This window comes from Pteropus vampyrus, unplaced genomic scaffold (assembly GCF_000151845.1).
Source record: "Pteropus vampyrus isolate Shadow unplaced genomic scaffold, Pvam_2.0 Scaffold162, whole genome shotgun sequence".
Taxonomy (NCBI): domain Eukaryota; kingdom Metazoa; phylum Chordata; class Mammalia; order Chiroptera; family Pteropodidae; genus Pteropus; species Pteropus vampyrus.
Window position 1 is genome coordinate 2,177,172 of NW_011888943.1, and position 18,398 is coordinate 2,195,569.

At 40.5% G+C, this 18,398-nt stretch overlaps 1 protein-coding gene across 1 annotated transcript in view; it reads right to left on the reverse strand.

Annotated features, from left to right (window-relative positions):
• Window positions 1-18,398, reverse strand: part of DOK5 (docking protein 5) — a 143,015-nt gene that overhangs the window by 54,318 nt on the left and 70,299 nt on the right. The window contains exons 3-5 of the mRNA XM_011370176.1: window positions 6,077-6,191; window positions 5,871-5,990; window positions 2,937-3,126 (exon numbers count right to left, since the gene is read on the reverse strand). Coding sequence (XP_011368478.1) covers window positions 2,937-3,126; window positions 5,871-5,990; window positions 6,077-6,191 — 425 coding nt within the window. The remainder of the gene's footprint in view (window positions 1-2,936; window positions 3,127-5,870; window positions 5,991-6,076; window positions 6,192-18,398) is intronic.

The window sequence follows — 18,398 nt, forward strand, 5'->3', positions numbered from 1 at the left end:
GAGGGAAATATTGTAAAATCTTTGTAGATGCATGTTGGATATGTGGAAACTATTTGCCTAGAGAGACTTAACTCCTATTCATTTATTGACGTGAGACAAGGAGGAGATTATATTAGTTAATATGAAACTGCCTTGTTTTGAATACGTCCAAAAATAGCCAAGAAAAAAATTACCTTCACTAATAAAGCAAGGCAGATATGAAACCTTCACGCTTGGGGGAACACAAATGATCTTATTATCCTGAGCATCTTGATGGTAACGATCAACATTCATCTTTATTTGAGTTTCAGGCAAAATAGAAAAGAGTAATAGCGCCTTGTGTTTAACACTGTCCATATGCTGCAAACCCAAGTCCAGCTCCAAAAGTAATCATAATAAGATATCAAAAATACTGTTTAGGAGAAGACCGGCATTGGCATTCTTCTAGGTTGTCTCCATGCAATGCTGCTTTTACCTACATCAACCCTGGGAGGAAATTTTTACTTGGACAAACTTATAAGGGAAGTAAAACACTTTGTCCAAGGTCGACAGCTAATAACGAAGATTGGAAGCTAGGGTCTCTCTGGCTTACGAATCAGTTCTCCTTACGCTGCACCATGCTATTTGAGAAACGACTAAGATCCTAAGAACACAACCAGATACTTTCCCTTCCGATCATTTAATGTCAAGTTTGCACCAGCCCCACAAGTATGGCACTGAATAAAAATGCTATTTAAAATCAATAAATTTTCTAAGTCCCTACAATATTTGAGGTACGCGACTGGGAGGTATGGGTTGTAGGTATTCCAATCATCTAATTGCTGAGATTCCTGGATGGAAGGTCCAAAAGTTCAGACCAAAAAGAGACCAAGTCATGGAATAAAATTCATTTTCCAAGTCAGCACTTCATTGCTTTTGGTCAAAGGTCACTGGATAACTCTGAAATTTATGTCTTCGATTCATCCATACTTTTAATCCACCATTTATTTTACCTCAACTACTTCAGTGTCTCCCCACATTCACATCTGCTCACCTCCACATCACTCACACACACACACACACACACACACACACACACACACACACACACACACACACCTGTTTAAAAATCTCCACGGTTTCCTACATGACTTAGGAGAAATATCAAAGTCTTTACAATGATCTGAGATCCTTAGTTCTACTAGATTTCAGTATGAATAAGTTAAACTTGTGTAAGGTATAGTCATAGTAAAACCTAGAAGATTAAGATAATTTCAAAAACTGTTTCAAATAGTCATGAGATACTACGAATTTTACTAAAATTTTAGCCTTCAGAAATTATGATAAAAATCCACACTTTTATTCCTATAAATAGTGAACCAAAGAACAATTGAAAAATATTCACGTTTGCATAAGTGCTGCCTGAAACAGGCCCCAAATGTCCTGATCAATGCAGAATTCTCCTGCACATCGATATGAAATACAATTGAGGAATGATATGGGTAATGGTCAATAGAAACGTCTTTCTATTATAAAACATTTTTATACCTTGATTTCACTGGTTATAATTAATAAAACATAAATAATTGCTGAGACCCAAACAAGGACATACACTCACCTTCCCAAACAAATTCTTAATTTTCTAGGTAGAGATTTTCCCATAAGGATAATAAATAAGTAATTCTGGCAAAATAAGTACATTGCTTTGAAGATTAAAACTGTGTTTTCTAACATGAAGACTTTTGCAGTTACTGGGAGGTTCACTGACTCATTTCTAGAACTTCGATACTGCACCCCAAATTATACTATGCTCGAAATTATATTTTCAGTGCTTGAAATTATATTTTCAGTACTTGAAAATAAACAGACCAGGGAAGAGAGGTATGGGAAAGAAGAATTTAAAAACTTTCTAAGATGGTTTGAAGAGTGTAAAAATGATCATATTTCCGAAAAGCAAATTTTAAGTAACTGGACTTTGTTTAAAATGGCATTAACAGATTAATCAGAGTGGAGCACAACTGTGATATATTCAGGCGAATTAGGGTCCTAGGTGTTTAGAGCTCCTGTTACTCCCCTCCTAACAAGTATCATATTCCTGCTCACTTTGCAAACAAACACTTCTTGTTTAAATTACAACTTGATCATTTTCAACGTCAATATAGTGTCAGGCCGTATACAGAAGGATTCTGTATATAGAAGGAAATTTAGTCCTTTAAATTTCTAAAATATAAAATTTATCTGCAGGGTTTCCAAAAAAAAAAAAAAAAGTGCCTAAATTTAAGGGAGGAAGGGTAGGAGAGAAGGAAATTGAGAGACTGATTAGACAAATCTCTTTGTAGGGAATGATCAACCCAAATGTCTGGGCGCCATCCTCTCCCCGAGGTTAACTTCCAAAAGGAAGAGGAGAAGTCTTCTAAAAATGCTTACTGGGTACTGCAAGGAGCACATTTCAGAATTCATCTCTTCCAGTATTACTGTGAGAAAAATTCATTACACCGTGGGAAAAACAGGTAGAAAGAACTCAACCACCTGCCACTTCAAAATACGACAGTGTCCCTCGTATTGCTAACCTACCCCAGTCAGCTCAGGTGACCAAACATAAATGGAATAATAGTGTGGACGTTTCCTGAAAACCAAGGAGCTAGTCTCTGTTCAGCTTGACCCAGTGAACGGTCCATTTTTACCATTTTCACCTAGTTCAACTTCAGTTCGTGATAGGAAAGCAAACTGTATAATGAAAATTCCTATCATGAGACATGAGAATCATCCATGGGAAAGAAAGCCAGATGCAATTAATGGCTATTTTATGATATGGCCCATGACATCGTATAGCCACAGCTCTACGCATTGCTCTAAGCATGCCGCATGGCATGGCGGTCTCCCATGGAAACCCAGGCCTCCAACGATGTGAACCTGAGAAATGAAACAAAACAAAACAAAACAAAACAAAAACATGAAGAAACAGTCATGAAACTCACCTCCCTGCCTCAAAAGTGAACCAAGCAGCATCTCGTCCATACCGCCGCAGGGCGCTTAGCGGCCAAGAGATGAGTTTGACTCTGGGATTCTGGACGTCCCAAAGACAGATGTGCTCATATGTAATCTGCAAGGCACATTCGCCATGTACATCTAAGTTAGGAGATGGCATCAAATACACATTGAATCTCTCTGGGAGAAAAACAAAAGGTTAGTCTAAAATCCCCTGGAATAAAACATCAAAGACGCTGTAGGAACAAAGAGGCATTTCAACATCATTCAAGCTCATATTCTAGCTTTTGATTGGCTATTCAGAAAGACAAACCTTTCTCATAAGTTAACAGTCCCAGGAAATGATTTTTTTTTTTAATGAAGACCGTATTAAATCACATAATAACTGTACAGTCTGGCTGCCAACATACACGAAACACTATTTACATGAGCAAAGACTATTTTTAGAGTTGTTAAATTTGCATAATAAAAAAATTCATACGGCCATAAACGACTAAAGCAATGAAACCATTAAAAACAATTTTTTTTCCTTCCAAGTACGTATTAATTACACCCACACTTTTGTGTTCACAAGAGATGCAGGTGCAAAATAATTGTTATGTGGCTTAATGATATTAAAGTTATATTGATCACCTTATAATTTTCATAACTAGATGAATAAAACTGTTTCCCAAATTATTTAAATAAAACTCGACGCTAATACCATGCACTTCACAGACCAACAGTTTGGGAAAATGCCAACGGATATATCTGAACTAGTTTTAACAATGAGCTGTCTTCTGCAAATACTGGAAAGAAATATTAATTTGCTTTGCTTGTTTAGATGATTCTTAAAATTTAAGATAACTCTGAATAAAGCTCTTGGCTTACTACTGCAATCAAATTTTCATCCCCATGGAGACGATCACGGTATTTCTATTATATTTTTAGAAAATTAATTAATTTAAGAAGTCACAAGTCAAAAATCTTTAAGTGAAATATGAGCAAAAATATTATTACTATGGCAAACACATTTTTACCTATCCATCATTATGGTAGATTGCCTACATCTGGCAAAATAGTATGGCACTAATAATATTAATGTCATTCTAAAGTAACTGTTTTATAGTAAAGAAGCCATTCAAATTTTCATAGATTTTAATTGAATTTAGTAAACAGAAATGCCAAGATTGTGTTTGTAAATGTATTAAATGCTTCTATTCAAGTTTTCTAAGTTACTTCAAACTCTCTACGACCAAATATTTGCTGTTAGAAAGTCCCTATTATTTTACAAGTATATTCTAATGGAGCAAATTTCCCTCTGGATAGTTCTGGAACAAGTAAGAAAAACTTCCATCATTAAATAAAAAGTAAGAGAGACCATTACCAGTTTACATGCTTTAAAGTTTCTTTTATAATCACCGTTATCAAGAATGATAACAGTAATAGTGGTCAGACTGACCACTAAATGATGACTCGAAGTCACACAAATGAACAAAGTGCCTTGAAAGACCTGGTTGAGTTTCATAATAATCTTTAGCACTTGTATACCAGAAGTATTCTTATTCCTATTTGACAGAAGAGGAAACTGAGGCACGGAAACATTGAAGGCTAAGTCCTAGGCATAGCCAATTCAGCATGTAGCCCTACCAGGACGCCGTTTCACAAATATAAGTCTGAAAAATAAGTGCTGATTAGAGCATTTCTTATAGATTGAAAAAAAAAAAAAACCTGTCATGATTGCCTCTTTATGTTTGGCTTCATGCACATCTGACTGCGAGGCAGACGGTGCATCCTCCCAGCCGGGTGCATCCTGACTTGGTGACCCACCCAGGGAGGAGCCTGGCACCCTGGCACCTGACTTAACTACTGTGTAGCTCAATTTCCCAGTCTAAGACCTCCGTGAGCTATGGCAGATACGGTGTATCCAAAACGTTCCCAGCCTGTAAATGTGTCATGAAGACACAGAATTCTAACCGGGAGGGAAGGGGTTTTTAACTGACAATCAGGGCATGAGCCCACGGGAGGGGTCAGTCCGATTCCACCTCTGCCAAGTTCATAACCAAGCCGGGTGATCCCGCAGCCTCCCGGTTGTGACATAGCCTCATGGATCACGTCAGTAGGCTAAAGCAGAACTCTGGGATCCAAACGGGCCTGTCGCAAGGTTCAGTTATTTGGAGACAAAGAAATGATCCCTCATCTCCATTCTCATACTGTAAACTAACACTGATTTTTGCCGAAGTGTTCATGAATATTTTGGTCATTATGACTTGAAATGATTTATTCCAAGATAGCGTGTTGAGCTCAAAGATTTGGCTCAAGGGTTTCAGTAGTAAGGAAAAAAAGAAATCACAGATTTAGGTGGGTTTAAACTTGATGGAACTTGATTTAAATTTGATGGAACTTGATTTAAACTTGATTCGTGGAGTTTGGGCTCTATTAAAAACACTGGAAAGATTTCAATAAAATGTTTAAGTGAAAAAGGCAAGACAAAAACCCATTGCGCTGTAAAATCTGTGTGTTCTAAATACAGGCCCGAGAGAGCATAGTCTGGAATCAAATGTTAGTTACTGAAATTGTAGCAATATCTTTAGTTCTTCTAAGCTTCAGTTTCCTCTTCTGTAAAATGGTACCTCTACCATAGGGCTACTAGAAAATTAAATACTCTAATGCATCTCCCGCAGAAACTGGCACAAAGCAGGTTTCCCCAAAATTTCTAGCTGATTTTATCAATGTAGATATATTCACGTTATGCATGAAAACACATTAAGAGAAGAAATACACTGAAATATTAACATATTTTAGGTGAAATAAATAGTTATTTTGACCTCTACAGACATTTTTTATAAAGCCAGAAATTCTGCATAATGAAAATGCCTCATGTTTTATCATATGGGGCAAAACAGTTTTACAAAAGAACAAAGGAGAGAATTTTCTTTACATACCACTCTGTTCTCTCTCAACCCCGGTAGCCAGTAAGTCGGGCTCTCCGAGGCTGATGTCATTGACCCGTGTCCCTACGCACTCCATCTGGAGTACTTTGCACCATTCGTCAGCCTCAAGATCTGCGGAAACGTCCAAAAGATTAACCTGTCAGCCCTGGTCCCACTGAAAAGCCGAAAAACAGAAGCCCTCCCTGCCTCACACCAACCTGATTCACAAGCAAAGGTCTTGGAGGTGTCGTCGCTGAAATAAATCCCTATGGCGTGTTTCTTGGTGCTTTTTGGCAATCGAGCTACATTCTTCACATTGTTGAGTTCTGTGACCTGAAAAACGAACAGTTACAAGTTGGGTCACACTTGCTAAATGAATGCTTCCAGTCACACCACCAAACCGAGGGGAGACACAGGAAGTCGGAGGCGCATCACAGAGGAACACGGCTTGACAGCAAAACGTGCATGTGAAAGCTATGAATCATTTCGGTGGGATCCTGAACACACAGCAAGGGAGGTTAACAAATCATCTTCCCCTTTTCAACTTCCTTAAGCATGTTAGGTGGCAGATGCTCGATCGCCCGGAGGTAGAAAGCTTGTTTTAGTGTTTTCACCCCCATAACTCTACCTTCTCGGTTGTTTGCATGTCTCTCTCTCCATCACTGCGGACAGCCTTTAAATACTCCGTCCCTTCGGAATGTCCCCAGTGTAAGGATCGTAAACACATTGACCCCCGAGGAAGAGGTGGGAAAGACAATCCAGTTCATAACTGAATTATCTCACTCTTTGCCAGTCAGAGATGGAGTGTCAGAACCCCAAAAATGTCCTCTACTCAGGGTTCAAGTCCTATATTCCAACACAGAGATCAGTTTGTGAAATGCTCCCCACCCATCTGACTAACTCCCGGCTTCTCAATGGTTACGGACCCTCTGTTTTAGGAATTTGAGAACATTGCCGGGTATCACCTGGCTACTATTACTGTGGTTCCTATTTCTATTTTTAGTCATTCTCTCACGACTACTTGGGCCCCTTAACACTTTTATAAATCCCTCCCCTCCCACACAGGATATTGGTTTATTGTGTTTACAAAATGGCCGTCCCTCCTTCAATTCTATCCAGACCCCCTGGGGCATTCTAGGGGTGTGATAACTGGGTCCTCTGAGGCTTAGGTGGCTTTAGGGTAGAGTATGTACAAGATAAATAACTCTTTTACGCTGACAAGTTTAACTTCTCCTTCCTAAATCTCCTTTGTGTTTTACAAAAGAATACGTCATACCATCTCTCCCATCTATTACTCAAAAGTCAATAACTGCGTGGTTCAAGAAGTAGATGAGGAAAGAAAGAAATACCCTCCTTGAGTACACTAACTTAATTATTTCATTTCCCCAATTCTTAACCTCCACTGGCTCTTTATAGTAGACGTGCAAATTTATTAGCACGAAATATAAAGATTGCTATAGACTAAATGTCTGTGCGCCCTTCATGGTTCATATGTCAAAATTCTACCTCCCCAGGTGACTATATTAAGAGATGGAGCCTTTCGGAGGTGCTTAAGTCATGAGGGTGTGGCCTTCACAAGAGGAATTAGCAACCTTATAAAAGAGAGGCCAGCGAGCTCCTTCCTCCCTTCTGCCACGTGGACACAGCAGGACGATGCCTACTGTGAACCGGAAGATGAGTTCTTACCAGACACTGGACCTGCCGGTGCCTTGACCTTGGGTTTTCCAGGTTCCAGAACCGTGAAACATAAATCTCTGTTGTTTATAAGCTACTCAGTTTATGGTCCTTTTGTCATAGCAGCCCAAACAGACTAAGGCACCAGCGTCCCCCAAAAGCATGTCAAATCAATCTCTTGAGTAGCTTGGCATGACCTGCCTCGCCCCCCAACTACGCCAAGTCCATCGGAGTTTACCAGATGAAACCGTTTATATTTTATTTATTTTTGTGCCACTGCCCTAACGTAAGGCACTATTGTCTTGCCACAACCACTTATTGGTCACCGCACTGCTTTCTTAACCCCATTAATTCACGGAAAACACAACGTCCAGAGGGGCTTTTCAAAACCCAACTCCAATTTGAGCATTTCTATGCATAAAACGCAACACTTCAAAGACTTGCCATTGCGCTTGGAACAAAAGCCCAAATCCTCAGAATGACCTTCGGGCCCTCTGCGGCTTTCCCCATAGTTAGTTATCTCGCCAGCCTCTTCTCTTCACCATGAGTCCTGCATCCCAGCTACACTGGACTTTATTCAGTCCCCAGAAGGCACCACGACTCTCCTGGCACAGAACCTTCCCCACTCTCTCCTTATTTCTTCCCACTTACCCTAAGGGTCTTAGTTTAACTCTCAGTCACCTGTAGAGTCCTACTGGACAACACGCCCCTCTCTCCCTGTCTAATCAGAGTCTCCAGGCAATACCATCCAAAGACACGCGTGCCCCCACCCCCAGCCCTTACAGCTATGGGTTATGGTTATGCCTGTCTTGCCTCTGGTGTGAAAAGTTCCATTAGACAGGACAGTATATATTTGGCACACAACTGTGTCCCCTGAATCTGACACAAAGCCTGCCACCCAACTGGAACTCGATAAATACACGTGGACTTGGTAAACAAAAGAACAAATGCACCCACAAATTTACTTGCATGGTGCTTCTCCAAGCTGAATGCCTCTCTCTCCTGCATCTTTTCTCCGGGAAAATTTCACCTTTCTTGCAAGGCCCTCTTCCTCTGGGAAACTTGCCATGACCTCAGTGTGAATCAATTGTTCCCTTCCTTCTGCTCCCATACATGCTGCACGAAGTTGTGTTATATCATCTGTTGTTATAATTAGTCCATTTCTCTCCAGCTCCCAGCTAGACATGAGTCACCTATCAATAACTTACTGATGGACTGAATCAATGAGAAACAATAATTTGAGAGTCGACATTTATTGAGCCTGCATCACATGCCGTAGACCATGCTTCGACTATTCTAATAAAGTATGTCTCGTTTGATCTCCATAAAAACCCTACGAGATAGATATTATTATCAATATTTTCCAGATGAAGACTGAGGCCGAGAAAGATCAAAGTCATGTGCCCAAGTTCACAGCCAAAATGTGGCAGAACCAAGTTTTGAACGAGACAAATGAAACCTCAATTCTGTGTTCACCTGTCTGAATGAAACGTTAATGACTTGCTCTAAAAACTTTCAGCACAGAAAAATCTTCATGCCCAAAAGTCATCTCCTATTTGAGGATCTTTCTTTTCGGGGCAGGAGGAAGGAGTGGGGTGTGGGGTGTGAGTGCCCCAGGATTTATTCTGACCCTCTAAGTGAGACATTATATAAGAGTTGTCCACCCTCATCTGAAACACAGCCACGACTCTGAAATGTGTCATTTCATTATATATCCATTAAGGGCCAAGAGGAAGGAATAAGTCACCTGAAGAATCAGGAAACATAGGGAGAATTGCATGAGTCAGAACACAATTACCCATCTTAGAAATGGGTCTAGATAATAACGACGTAACACTCCCACTCAGGGGAGGGGATTGAGTGTGCCCAGGGCAGGCAGGTTATGTTTTAGGTGTTGAAAAGACTATCGGGTCCTCAAGCAACAGTTCTGTCCTCAACTCAGAACTCCACCTCGGTGGGTATATGTGTGCATGTACCCACAAGCCCCCACCCACACATACACTCCTTACTTTCGAAAGAATGGCAGTCTACGCTAATCCATACCAGAATCTACCTCAGACTGCATGTTAAGGAGACAATTACAAGAACGAACATTTGCAGGCATATTTACAAGTCACATAAAACTTCTACGAGATGTATTTACTTCCACCATCACTCCATTTTGAAAATGAGAAAACCAAGACAGGACATATTTTTTAATATTTCTTTTACAAAGAAATAATTTGGCCCTTATGAAGCTCTTGAAGCAAACACAGATTTTATTAAGATCCAGATTCTCATTTAGTACGGATGTCATTTTAAATGAGGGCTACATAAGTGTATCTGACTGTCACAAGTGATGGTATTGGATCCTCGAAGGTACTTCAAAAGGATAAACAGTCAGGATCATGCTCATGCAATAAACAACTCCTTTAACTCACCTTCCATTTGAATTTCTTGTCTTTTCCTTATGTCTCAGATCAGTAGAAGTTATTTCCTGCCAAGCTCAAAACTTTTTAGTAAAACTCCCTCCTGAGCCTCTGTAGTCATAGATTTTATTTTTCTTTCACAGTGCGAGAGAACAGACACACCATAACCTCTACGTGTGTAATGATGGCTTTGTATATAGATTCAAAATACAATATAAAAATGTCGTCAAGGTGTAACAGCATCAAAGAGAGAATTCCTTAAACACAACTGCGGTAGAACCATATTCCCTCTTCGAGAATCTCCCTTGCATTCATTCATTCATCAAAATTTTCAATGAATTGTTCAAAAAGAAAATTCAGGTGACAACCAGAGGACCTCAAGGGCATCTAGTCACCCAGAACAACTCCCATTTGCTTGATAGAAGCAGGAACATAGGAACTTGGTAAAGATTTGGTTCCCACTTGATATCCCAAAGCTCACACGTCTGCACAGGACTATCTGTTTTTGCTCTGCCTTTTACGTCATTTCATGACTGCATTCTCTAAGAAAGACAATAAAGCATTTCAAACCAAAACCTGAAATAAATCTGAGAATTATGATGTAAGAGACAAAAGAACGTTCCAAAAGAGGTCTTAAATGAGATCCGGTTACACATTTTCATTACTAACAGAAGTGTTCTGATAATTAGAGGGTGGCAGGGGGAGTCATTTTGTGATTAAATATGGTGTGTAAAGAGTTTAAATATTTTCAGCTACCTTTTTATATACTCTCCATGCTAAAACAATTGCAGACCAGGTTAGACAAGCAAAATAACATCTTTTTATTGTCTGGGCTTCTGGCTGCTGGTTACGTCTTTCAAGCTAATGTGAGCCTTCAATTTCTAACCTTCCTTTCCCTTTCCAAGATATATGTAAGCTTACAGAATCCAGTCACACTATCAAAGAAGACCAGAAACATCCGTATGGCTTCCTGAAAATGTCACTTAGGATCCTTGAAATGCTTGATTTTCTCTAGACATTGAATGTTTACTTTCCAAAGCCCAGGTTAGCTTCAGGTTTAATCTGATTTTGTACATCCTGGGGCCAAGTCCATCCTTAGACTAACTCAAAATTCAGAGAAGACAGAGGCTCCCTGAAAATTCCACTGGTCAAAAGATAATGAACACTAAATAGGAAGTTCTGTGATGCATAAAGGATGTTTCTGAGCACGGAGCGTGGAAAAGATTAGGGAAAGATAAGACTTGGCAAAAATGATTCTCTTCGCTAGGATTCGGAGTTAAGAAAATCAGACCAAAGGCAAGTCCTACACGTCACAGCAACCTTCCTTTCCTTTTCTAGATTGAATTATTTGTTCACAATCGTCCGTTCCCTCCCAGCCCTGGTGACTCTTTCCTGATAAGTCTGGACTTGGTCGTGCACCTTGCTTTGGCCAATGGAACAGGAGCTAATACGCCGCGCCCACGAGGACGACTTCAATGTGCCTATAATTAGGTCAGTTATTCTCTCCTTGAGCTTCACCCCTCCACCTCGAGACTATTCCCCTCTTTCTTCCTGAATCTCTGAATGTACAGACAGGTGGATCTCAGTGGAGTCAAACTAATCCGGCTGTGCTCAACTCACTCACATCCAACCCAGACCCCTTGTGTTACAAGGGCAGGAGATTAAGATGTGTTGCTATAAGCTACTAAGATTGGGAATTGTTGCCACGGCCGAAGCTGGCTAATACACCCTCTGTTTGCTTTCCTTTTGGCCAGGAATTTTTTCCAGTTTTTTCCCTCAAATCCTGCTGTATAATAATACCACTTTTAGCACAAAGGAGACCAGATTTTCTAGTCAAATACGTAATAATAACACAGTAGAATACTGGTAATCAGTTTCATTTTAGTAGTTAAATCATTTTTTAAAATATTTTTCAACGGCATCTAACACAGTGTCTTATTATATTAAAGTAGAATTCACCTAATTAAATGAGGGGCTGGATTCCACTCAACTCGTCTTCTTAAAAGTAACAAGTATAAATCTACTTCTCAAGAAGGAAATCCTTGGTACTATTATTAAACCCATTACAAGGATGAAGAGTGAGAATCAGAGAAGAAAATTATGATTTCACAGACAGAATGGAGGGTGGAGCCACACTCAAAAAGCTAGAACTTCTGGCTTCTATACATAGGTATGTTTTTCTTAATATTACACTCCTTAAAAAAATACCAAAAATAAATGAACAGATGACTGGCTGAAAAATGAACAAATGACTAAAACTAAAGATAACAACAGCTTTGGAGACAAACACATTAAAAGCTATTTCTGCCAGGTGTAAACGATATCTTTAAATGTACATCACTTGGGAGAGAGAAAAAATATAAGGACTGTAAATCTTAATTCCTGAGTAAACATAAAGTATTTGTCACATCGATAGAAGGCAGTTTGAAGTGAAATCGCCCTTTCTACTTGGCTTAAAATGTTGAAGAAAACTCGGCTTTTCAAAAACCACTTGCTTATGTGGGTGGACATGGCACCACATTTTATATCTCAGGCTCTTGCTCTTGTGAAATTGTGCTTGGGATACCTGGCACAGGTATGTAAATATCAGGTAGTCTGGATCAAGAACGTAAAGGACAGAAATCTCAAGACTGCAGTCCAATAAACTTTCACCTACATACACACCTGTGCAGCAAAAAATCTCAGTCACTCACTGGGTTAGTACCAACCACATATAAAACCACTCATTCCTCTGACCTTCATCACCATTGGTTAGTTCTGTCTTTTAAAAAAAGCCTTGTATACATTGAATCATATTGTATATACTTTTCTGCATTGAGTCTTTCACCCAACACGGTGTCTAAGATTCACCCAGGCCATCGTGTGTGTGAGAAGTCCTGGTTTCTGTGTAGTATTTCACTGTACAGGTGACCATTTCGTTTTTTAATTTTTTGTTTGCTTTCATTTCAGATCTATCTCTTGTAGAAACATATTATTTGACTTTAAGAAACACACAGTTGGATTACGACATTAACCAATCTCAGCCACTGTCTTTTAATACAGGTGTTAAATAAATTTAAATTAATCCTTATGATTGACATGTGGGAATCATTTCAGTCATCTTATTCTTTCTAATTCTTTTATGCTTCTTAAATTTTCTTAAAAATTTGGAGATTTTTTTTTTTTTTCTGCCTTCTGCTTTTTGCTCCAGGAATTTTGTGCTCATCATTTTCTTTGCTAGAAGTTTATTTTGAAGATTTTCCAACACAGAAAAGCTGAAAGAATAATACTGTACTATGCCATTTTACGTAAGAGACGTACGTGGATTTTGGGATCCACAGGGGCTCCCTGGAGCCAATCCTCACCGCCCCTACCCCGCGGCAGAGAACTGTACAATATACATCAAGCATCTAGAACTGACAATTATTAACACTTTGTCACCTTTATCTCTTTTGCTTCATCTGCCTATGCATGTAAACATATGAGTGCTTGTGTGTGTGTCCATGCACGCACCTGTGCATACGCACTTGGTTTTGCTTGAACCATTTAAAAGAAAATTGCAGGCCCAGACACACATCATCCCTACAGCTTCAGCAACTATTTCTTCTGAGTAGTAAGGGTCTCCCGCCTCGCCTCAACGTCATTTTCACAACTAAGAAAATAGGCAAGAATTCTTGTCTCATCTCATTTCCATCCCATATTCATCGTTCCCTAAAGATCCCCGAAATGTCTTTCAGAGCTGTGCTCACACCCCCTCCACTATCACCCGATCCAGGACCCCACGAAGATGCACGCATTGCTTTTCTTCTATCGGAGGCACTTTTAATTTAGAACATTCCCCATATTTTGCAAATGATAGCATCATTTTGAAAAGACCATGTCAGTTTTCCTGTAGAATAGACCATGTTCTAGATAATGGTTGCTTTTCCGTGATGCCCTTAATTTTTCTATCGCCTGTACTTCTTCCGAAATAGAAGTTAATACCAAAAGGCTTGATGAGATTCAGATAATATTTCTGTTAAGAATACTTAGGAAGAGATGGTGTGGGCCTCACGCTGCCTCCTATCAGAAGGCACATAATCTCTGAACATCCCTCTGCTTCTGCGGCTCGGTCTGATCACGTAGAGGTAGCTGTCATTTCTCTCCATAGCAAAACAGCAATTTTTCCATTTGTATTTACAGTTGGGTGAGACTCTGGCATCATGTGAATATCCTGTTTCCCAATCACCTTTCAAGCAATTGTCTTAGCATGCACTGAGGACTCCTATCTGCATCAAAATACTATTCATTTTAATCCAACTGGCTTGTCAACCTAAGCTCATATCCTTATGATTGCCAGATTTAAGATAAACACTGAGATCGCTGTCTCTATTCCCACCCCCATACTGCTTTGTGTTCATCTGGAAACGCTGATCACGAACAGTCCCAGCATCTTACTCACTTATTATTTCAAAATGTGTAACCACTGATTTTAATCAAGTGAGCAAGTTCGACTATTGAGATCTCACTCTATGTGTTTACAGATATAAGTGCCCACCATACACTCTTTATATATCTGGACAGCCTCATCCTCAGGTTTTAACGTAGATTTGTCCATCAGTGAGCTGTTGCATAGCATCATGTAGCCTATTTGAGAAGGGGACCATGCCATTTGGGACCTGACACCATCATCAGTCTCTTCCTGGGCATCTCGGCAGGGACAGCCAGCTAGCTGTTATCATAACTACAAGTTTTAACTGTACTTATTTAGGATCTGAAAAGAAAAGAAAAAAAAAAAACATGCACAGGTGAATACAGGGGCCCACTTAGGTTATACTTCTACAGACTGTGGAGAAGGGATATTGGCTTCTCGAGCTTTTTGGTGGCACCTGCAAACCATCTTGTCAGGGCCTTCAAATCCTCCCCTTGCATGAGGCGTCCTTCCTTCAACAGACTCGAGGCAGATGGTGAGGGCGGTCCAACTCGCCCTTCCTGGATCAGTGCAGATCATGACAGTGCTTTCTGGCTCGAGTGCGTGGTTATATTGGACCGGCACTGCCTGAAAATCAGCCTGAACAAACTCTGATTCACGTTTTCCTCAAGATACGGCCCAAATGTGTGCTCTCGTCCCATGCACTCTGAGCTCCTCTAAGACAAATGGATTCCTTTCCATGATGGGAAGGAAACAGGTGCACACTCGGTCCTGCTTATCTGGCGGACGGTTCTTTGGAACTTCCAGAGTGTCCTGCACACCTCTCCGCCAACACAGCCTGCTGTGATACGAGAGGTCATCGCAGCGAAGAGGCAGAACTCCACTGCGATAAAGGCAGCGTGCGATTTACTGTCTTTCTTGTCTTCAAAGCCCAACTAAAGTCCATTTCATGTAGGCGTCTCTTTGCTCCCACCAAGCGAGGATGCTCTGAGCCTCTCCTGCCTGGAAACACACCACCTTCAGACGCCCCAGTCCGCAGCCGGTCACACACCACCTTCCCGGCGATGCCGCTCCAGATTATTTAAGATCGCGACACTCTCATCCCATACGCCCACCTCCTTTGGCCTGCTTTAATGTCCTCCTGTGCATTTCTTGGTCGTACCAACACACTGTGGATTTTCCTTACGTATTTCCTTTCTGTCTGTCTCTTCCCCACTAGAGCAGGGGCGGGGAGTCGCATGCTTTGTTCTCTACCGTGCCTCCAGTGCCAAGAGCGGACTTCCCCAATACGCACACGTTAAACGAAAGCTCTACCTCCTGCGGTAAACGATGTCACCACCTCCAGCGTAAAGACGAGGGGACCAAGGCACAGTGATGTCATGAACATGCCCAGGGCTGGACAATTCCCAAGCCGTGGCAGAGGCAGGATTTGACTCTAAGCAAGCAGACTTCATTATGTCCCAGATACTGGGTTCTATGCACGCCATATCAATTGTGTCATGTAAATTTTTGATGGCATTTCTAACCAGCTGGCACTATTCTATATCCCATTGTAGATATGAGTGCTGAGGCCGCCAGAGGTTCGTTTGTTCACACAGATGGCAAACAGGTAAGCTGGGATTCAAACCCGGATAACCTGACCGCTCTTTACTAAGCCACCAAATGCCACCAAATGGATGTACAGAAAAAGATCAGCGACGTCGTCGCTCCTGAATCAGGCCTTGTACTTCCCAAGGTGGGTCGTGAAGGATGCAAGGGCTTATGAGACCAAGGGCGAATGTGCAGGCAAAAGAAACCCCCTCTGCACAGGCACGAAACCGCAGTTTGGCACGATGCAGACATGGGAGAGCGTGATGGCGAGGTGGGCCGCAGTGGGAAACAGACAAAGCGTAAAGCGGGAGCAGCTGGACCAGGCCTGGCTTCTAAAGGGCTGGCGTGCTGGGGTTTAATGTGAATCGGGAAGTCTGAAAAGCACATATTCAAAGGTTTTAAACACGTAAATGGCAGGGGCATACCTGTGCATTGGAAAGATTATTTTGCAAGCCAGTGGTCTGCAATCTGGGGGAGCCTTCACGCCCATGGGGAAACATTTAGCAAATATCTAGAGACATTTTTGGTTGTCCAGTCTGGGAGGGTGCCACGGGCATCTAGCGGGTAGAGGCGGAAATACTGCTCAACATCCCACAATGCACAGGAGGCGACCCACACACGCAACCAAAACAGTAATGGTGCTGAGGCTGAGAAACCTCGTTATAGGAAAAGTAGAGAACAAAGAAGGCTGATGCGTCCTGCAGCCACATAGTGTCATTCGCATGCAATCGATGAGAATGGCGCCCCCTGGAGTCGAGCGGTGTGCAGCTGGGTTGGCCATCATCCATGGCGGCCTCAAGCACAGGAAGGCCTGGAGCAAGACCGGAGGTCTGCAGACAGCCGGGCAATAAGTGGATTACGACTTCAGCTTAGGTTAGAACCCGGGCTATGCAAACATAGAGACTTAAGAGCTACTCGATTACTATGCAGGTCCAGGTTTCTAGTTTTCTAATGATCAAAAACACAAAGCGCTATGACTCCATCAAAGGGAAAAAACACTCAACACTCTCCTAAATTTCTGATAAATCTTTAAGTACGCCATCCTAGTAGGAATTCCCAAATAAGAACTGCCAAATTAGTTTGGCTGCTTAAAGCCGTATTCCAGATGTCTTATTCATCATAAGTGATAGTATTCATTGAAATAAATGTTTCACAGCCAGCGATTAACAAAGTGGCCATACTTTAAAAGTTTAATTTGCTACCGATATAGTTTTGCATTAACAACTTAGAAAACAATTACAAATTACACAATTCAATTTTCCAAATGGATTATTTTGTAACTAGATGGAAATACTGTTGCAATTTCTTCTGGTGTTTCAAGAGAAGATTAATAGAATCGGATATTTAAAAAGTTTCCTTGAGGAACTGGTATATTCCTGTCAGAATTATGCAATTAGCAGGCATTACGTGGGGATCTTAAGTATGGTCTTGGTGTGCAGCAAAGTCAAAATCTATTTAGGAAAACAAGGATTTGATTTCCAATTTTCCCACTTCTGCTGATAGTAATGTACAGATGATGATTTATTTATGTTTACAGAGCGAAAAAGAGACCGCTACCTAAAAGGCAATTTGCCGCCTTGCTTTTGTAGGCTGTATCCTAATTATTTTTCCCCTCGTGGGACTGAATGAATTAAGTGAGCAATTCGCTTTGTCTATGCAAATTGCAAAGCTCTGCAGCAGTTTCAAATTGCTTTATACTTTAAAAAAATTCAAGCCATTATCTTACTGAAAATGAAGAGGCATAAGCCCTTTTAACTTTTGTAGGTTGTCTTTGAAAAGAAAAGTAATATATTTTCTCGAGTATTAATAAAATAATCAGTTACACTATTCTTATTATTATTTTGTTGAAACACTTATTTTTACATTATTATGTGCTGAAATTTCAGAATACTCTAAAATATCCTAATAAACATTTCTGTTAAAAATTTCCAGAAGACTCCATATAATGTGTTCTAAACCTTTAAACATTTTCATACTCATTCCTAAGAAAAGCACTAATGGTTTTAAGACACAGTGCCATTAGGCAAGGACAGGCAAATAAGGAGAAACATGCTCAGTTCTAATCAAAAGTTATCAGCACAAAACATTCCTTTCTACAAATCTCCCCTCAAGATCTGGACACAGCAGTTTCAGTGAACATTTCTTAAGAAAGAACCAGTCTAGACAGTTACATCTCAACCCCCATATAGATGGTTTCATTCTTTCCAAAAATATCTACATGCCCTCGGTCACTTAAAATAAACTGGACCAGTCTGTCTGACTTAGAAATGTGAACTGTCTTTTTGAAGAGTGGATCTTTGTTTATATATGGAAAATAACTTAAATAATCCATTGATAGTGTCTTCCTTAAAAATAAAAAAGCTATACTCCTTCCAAAAAAGTGCTGAAACTGAAAAGTTTGCATCTGAAATTTATACTGAAAATTAAATCTGGGGTGAAGGGCACTTTCCTGAGCTGTTGGTAGAGATGTGATTTTGT